Below are 6000 nucleotides of genomic sequence, written 5' to 3'. Positions count from 1 at the left end.
ATGGAGGTGGGAGGGGGAAAAAAAAAAAGGAAAAAGACGAGATTGGATGATGCGCGATGAAAATTTCAAACCCGCCCCAAAGGATTTCACTTCGATGCGCAAGATGTGACAGATTTTTGCCAGATTATTATTACATCGTTCCTATTTATCGCTCCATTGGTACGCCTCGCGCTCGTACCAAGTAAAAGAAGATTTATTTTATTAACTTCTTCTTCTTCTTCGAAGAAGAAGAAGAAGAAAAAAGAAAGAAATATCCATCGTCCCTCCCCAAATTGTTGATCCCTTGGCAAAAATTGAAAGTATAGAATTATTACGCATATTTACACGTATACTATATACGAACACGTGTATATATATATATTACGGTTTGCGTGTGTTTCACGAACGAAATTGGAGGGTTGTCTCGAATTAAAAACTAATCCAATATTAGCTTCGGTCTGGCGAGGCGATGCGATGCTCAACAATTATTCCTAAACCCCCTCCCCCCCCACACACAACGTGTTTCCACGCACGGATGGAAAAGCATCCCCTCCAACCACCGCCTATGCGCACGTACACACATACGGTTGGCCGCAAAGGAGGAGGGTTATGCGAATATTATTCACAACGATCGAGCTAATATTTATTATCGCGTTAAGAAGTTTATCCCTTGCGATATTTTATATTCGCAGTTTTTCTCTCGGTTAAGTTGTCGTTTTCTTCCTTTTTCTTTTTTTTTTTTTTTTTTTTTTTTTCTTTCCCACGATATTATCGGTAACAATTCAAGTTTAGCAATGCCGAAACTTTTCGAAAGAGACTGTGGTGGTGGTGGTGGCAGAGCGGTCTGGTAATTGGACACCGGCAACTACGTTGGAAACTAGAAAAACCACAGAAATATGGTGGTCGACGTGATTACAGGGCGGTTGACGGACGATCATCAGAGTTTCGGAGGACTGAATGAACCGGCCGGAAACGGGTTCACTTTCAATTTCCTCTGTCAAGACGAGGACGTGATTATTTATTATTTTTTAAAACGAGGAAATATGATTAAATTCGATCGGGCGAAAATGAGAATAGCTTCTTGTACGATAAAAAAAAGTATCAGTTTCTAACAGTTGCGCGTAAACTTTTCACTTTTCAATTTGATCGATCGATCGAAAATAGGAACGGTTTCTCCTGTATAAAATGAAAAGTATCGTATCTAGAAAAATTCGCATAATATCGTGATTTATTTGAAGAAAACTAATCGATCGATTTCTTACGTTAAAATAAAAAAAGCTATCGTTTCTAATTAACATTGCATATATACGTCCCGAGGAAGAAAGAGAAATGGAAAGAGAATGGAAGAAAAAGCGAAACTCGCTTACCTTTCGCGTTACGAATAATTTTGACGATTGCGGGGAGGTGGGGGTGGGAAGAGGGGTGTCCTTAGGAAGGCTTCGTTTTCGGCGGGCATTTGTCCCCAAATAATTGGGCGGAACGGAGCGCCGCGTCTCCTCTGCAATTATAGGCAGTAAACGTGGCCACATCCGGCACAAGCAGCTCTCCTAGCTCAAGTGGGATAATTCGCTGCGGAAAGACAACGATTAGGACGATCGAAGGGGATGAGAAGAGACGACTCTGCCCCTTGTCTCACTCCGGATGTGTTTAGTTAACGAAAATCGAAGAAGAAAGAAGAAAAAGAAAGTGGAGGGATTCGAGACTTTAAGAGAGACATTGTTCTACACGCGTGTTCTTGTATTTCTTTCTTTCTTTCTTTCTTTCTTTTTTTTTTTTTTTCGTTGTTCTTCTATTCCGTTCATTCCTATTAAGAAAGAAGCGGAAGACGATTGCACGATTGTTCGAGAAGAGGCTCAGCGATCAATCAGTTTCTTTATATATCTTTAGGAAAGTGTTAGAAGACGTGTTGCAACTCGATCAATTTTCAAGATAAAACAATGAAATTTAGGGGATATCTATAAAAAAAGAAAAAGAAATCTTTCTCGGTACAATTGGGATTTTTGTGGCTCATTCGTTTCGACTTTGTCACTCTCTATTCTCCGTCTCTTTTCTTTCAACGCGAAATTGCAACGTCGAAGGAGCGAGAGATGTTACGACATAAGAGCAATCCGCGATGCATGCGAACATGCACTCTCGATCGTCGAAATTCAACACACCGTCTTCTTCCTCGGGAGTATAATGTAACCAATAATAATCATGAAAAATAGAACTATTTTTTTCTTTTTTTGTTCATGTTGGGCCATATATAAATTTATTCTGTGCGATACAATTGAAAAAATATATACAGTGTGCCTTATAAAAATGTATCAGGATCGAAAAAATTTGTTCAACCGAGGAAAGAAATTTCTTGCGAAAAGAACGATTTATTCCAGATTGTTGTTTCGCCAATTCTTATTTTTCTTTTCTCTCTCTCTTTTTTATTTCACATCGAAAGAACGTTGGCTAAATATTAGTATACCAACGTTGGACGATTTGAAACAAAGAGAATGAAAATTACGCGATAATATCGACAAAAGTGATGAAAATCATTCAACGAAAAATAAATAGTAATAAGCCAAAGATTTCGCGATATTCTATCGTGTGTTCGCCTATAATGAGTTGGTGAAGTTTCGTACAATCAACGTATACAAGTACCGGTTAAATCATTTTATGTATATATATATATATATACTATATGCATTATTTTTTTTCCATCTGTCAATTAATATATACAACGTTACACGTACTTACATAACATCACATCGTTCTTTCTAGGATCGATAAACTCTACGGTTGCTCTTAAATTAAATAAGTGCCTAATCGAGACAGATTTACACGCTCTATTTCGATGATGACGACGACGAATCTTAACGATACACCTATATAATATTTATAACTTATTCAATCTTATCTTTTCTCGCGTTAATATATACCCTTAATTATGATCCTTTGTATGCCTAAGAAAATAATATGTACAAAATGGTGTACGCGTGTGCGTGTGTCTTTATATATATATATGTATATATAGGTATATCACGTATCACGAAGATCGCGAGAAAAACTGTAAAAATTAATCGGAATTCGTTAGCGAGATCGATAAAATGATCATCGATATATAAATTTACGGTAAAAGAATCGTCCTTTTTCCACTCTCGCGATTTTCGTAAGATCGTTTTACCTAATTCGTAACGTGTGGAGCGTGTGTCGAAATGTTCGAAACGAAAACGATGTTTCACCGCCGAGTCGATCGACAGAATAAACGGATCAACGTCGTACGTCCTTATATATATTACAAACTATCGCGCTAATATATACACAGATATGTCGTATCGATTAGGTCGCGCACCGTTCGAGGAATCGTATCGAGGAGGATTTCGTTTCGAATTTGATCGAACAAGTATCCGCCATTTCAATTATTGCTGTGTGTAGCAGTGAAATAAATAATCGATATCGGGACGAAATTCTTCGGCTATGCAACACAACACAAACTTTCTTCTTTTTTAAACGACGAGCCTCTTTTCATTTTCCTTCTCTCCTTTTCTCTTTTTTACGCGAATCAACGTAAAAAAAAAAAAATATATATATAAATTTCTCTCTCTTTCGAAAAAAAAAAAAAAGAAAAGAAAAGAAAAGAAACGTTAACATTAATTATTTGGTTTCGTAATTTTTGGCGCTTGTCTTTTCTCAATATAGTTATTATATATTCGATCGCGTTCGCGTTCGTGAAACGAAATAAATTTGCGAAATCAATCAATTTGCACGGAGAAAGGGGAGAGCACGAGTTGGTACAGAGATGTTGGGCCATCCGTCGTCGAAAGGGTCGTCAATTTCGATCGTGAATCGAAGAATTTCGCAAACTTCGAAATCCTTCGTCCGTTCGATTTCACTCCTCTGTCCTCGCCTTTCCTTCTTCCCCCACCCTCTCCCGTATCTCCATTTTCTTCCCTGCGTATCCCGCGTCTGCTTGACGAGGGTAAATTCCTCCTCCTCCTCCTCCTCCTCCTCCTCGAGCGGAGTTTTTTCACGGCGGTGGCGAGAAACGAGAGCGATCCGTAATTATTTAAGTTTTTTTTTTAGCTTTCCATCGGCCCCCCTCTCGGTTCGTTAATTAAACATGTCGATAAAATTGGCCGTCATGCCAATGGTAAGACGTTGATATTATCTAGAAATAGCGCAATTAAGACGGATCCGTCTCCCGTCTCCTTCCTCCATTTTCCTCCCATCTCCGCTTATTTTTTCGCTGTCAATAGCGTCACGTCAAATTACGGTTCGGCAATTAGCTTCGTCGTTTCGGCAAATTTTCTAAACAACGAGGCGCCTTCGCGTAGCAACGTTTATAACGCGTATAATCTGTCCGTCTCATCCGATTTATTTAACAATAATAAAGGGAGAAGTTAGACTCGAGATCGATGGAAATTATCGGCGATAATATTTAATTACGCGGTTCGAGATTCTATTCGAGAAACTTTTCCCTCTGAAATTCCTTCCTTCCTTCCTTCTTTCTTTCTCTCTTTCTTTTTTACCGATTATATCGATATATAAATTAACCAGTTAAACAAAGAGAAAAGAAACTCGAGAGATTGAACACGAGAGAAAAGGCAAGCAATGATCCAACGATTGTTCGTAACGCGTGAATTTCGCGTGTATTCTTCGCTCGATTCGATCGAATCTCGCTACAAGTTTTCCAAAAAAAAAAAAAAAAAAAAAAAAGAAACAAACAAAACAAAAATCCCAATTCAATTTGATTCCGATTAATTAGATTTCACTTCGATTCTCTTATCGAGCGCGAAACACCGGTGTTTCGAGACGACAAACGATTTCCCAGTTGGAAACGCAGTTATAACAGGTCGAGGCAGGTATCACTCGGCAATTCAGAGTCTTGATCATTAATTTTTGTCGAGGTTCAACAAATCGGTTCGGCGAGAGGTTGCGGCGGTCCGTACGGTGATGCCCATTGACCCACGGGATGGGCGAGGGCAGTGGGTGGTTGCTGCCTGTCTAGGCTGGGAACCGTGGTTCCCGCTGGATGGCTGGCCACTGTCGTCGGGTACGCCACTTTGCCCAGCGCCTCCGCTTGAAGAGACAGCATCAACCGATTCGCCGCCTGCCTCTCAGCCTCTCTCTCCTCGGCCGTTTGCCTCCTGGAAACAGAACGATCCAACATGAACGACATCCATGCTCTTCGTTTCGTCGAAACGAAAGGATTGTTCGAGTAATTTGTAAATGTTATATCACAACGATTCGAATGGGACGAGGGATTGAAAAAGAAGAAAAAGAAGGATCGCGAAATCAAAGTTATTTTTTACAAATGTAAAAGTCGCGAGATTCGTTCGATCGAGTGGCGTGGTGGAGGGCGAAACAGGAGGGAGAAACTGGGGGGTGGAAAGAGAGCGGTGGTTGTTGGGGCGGAAAACAGAAGACAAACGTAATAAAGTTAATTCGATTCGCCCGAACCTGGCGGTGCGCTAGCTCGCTGAGGGGGAGACTGCCTGTTTTCTAGCGCCAAGTCTATTAGAGAACCACAAAATGGCCGACCCGTTGCCGGAACCTCGATAGATCCGCTTTTGTCCTGTATGGAAGCTTTTGTACACCCTCGTACGTGTACAAAATACTTTGCGGTTCTCTTTTTTCTTTTCTTCTTCAGGATTACGAAAGAACGATTTCATCGAATCGGCGTTAAAGAGACTTTTGAAAATTCGCTTTTCTTAAACAGGAAGCAACCTTTTATTTTCTTACGATTCTCTCCTTTTTCTTCTTTCTCAGAATTATCTTAAACTTTTCTCACCGAAAGAACGAGTTTCGTCCATTCGAAAGGGATCCTTCACCCGTAACATCCGATCTCGACCGATCTTCGACCCATCTCGACGCCTCTTACGAATTTCAAACAACGGCCGATATCGATTGGATCGGCGTTAAATAGACTTCTGAAATCTCTACAGACCTCGTCCCGTAAGGAGGGGGGGAGCCGAAAAGTTGCTCAGTCTGAAAGGCGCCAGACCGGATAACGCGGCCAATCAGCGAGCCGCGCTTTCCATACGGGCC

The 6000-nt window shown here is 40.5% G+C and overlaps 1 protein-coding gene across 1 annotated transcript in view; it reads right to left on the bottom strand.

Annotated features, from left to right (window-relative positions):
• Positions 1-3957: 3957 nt before the first annotated feature.
• Positions 3958-6000, bottom strand: part of C15 (homeobox protein C15) — a 30164-nt gene continuing 28121 nt past the window's right edge. The window contains exon 3 of the mRNA XM_003695573.4: positions 3958-5099. Within this exon, the coding sequence (XP_003695621.1) occupies positions 4862-5099 (238 nt within the window). The 3' untranslated portion in view covers positions 3958-4861. The remainder of the gene's footprint in view (positions 5100-6000) is intronic.

This window comes from Apis florea, unplaced genomic scaffold (assembly GCF_048593485.1).
Source record: "Apis florea isolate Af1SG1 unplaced genomic scaffold, ASM4859348v1 contig_3367_pilon, whole genome shotgun sequence".
NCBI lineage: Eukaryota > Metazoa > Arthropoda > Insecta > Hymenoptera > Apidae > Apis > Apis florea.
The sequence above is the reverse complement of the archived record's forward strand: the minus strand, read 5'-3'. Positions and strand labels throughout refer to the sequence as shown.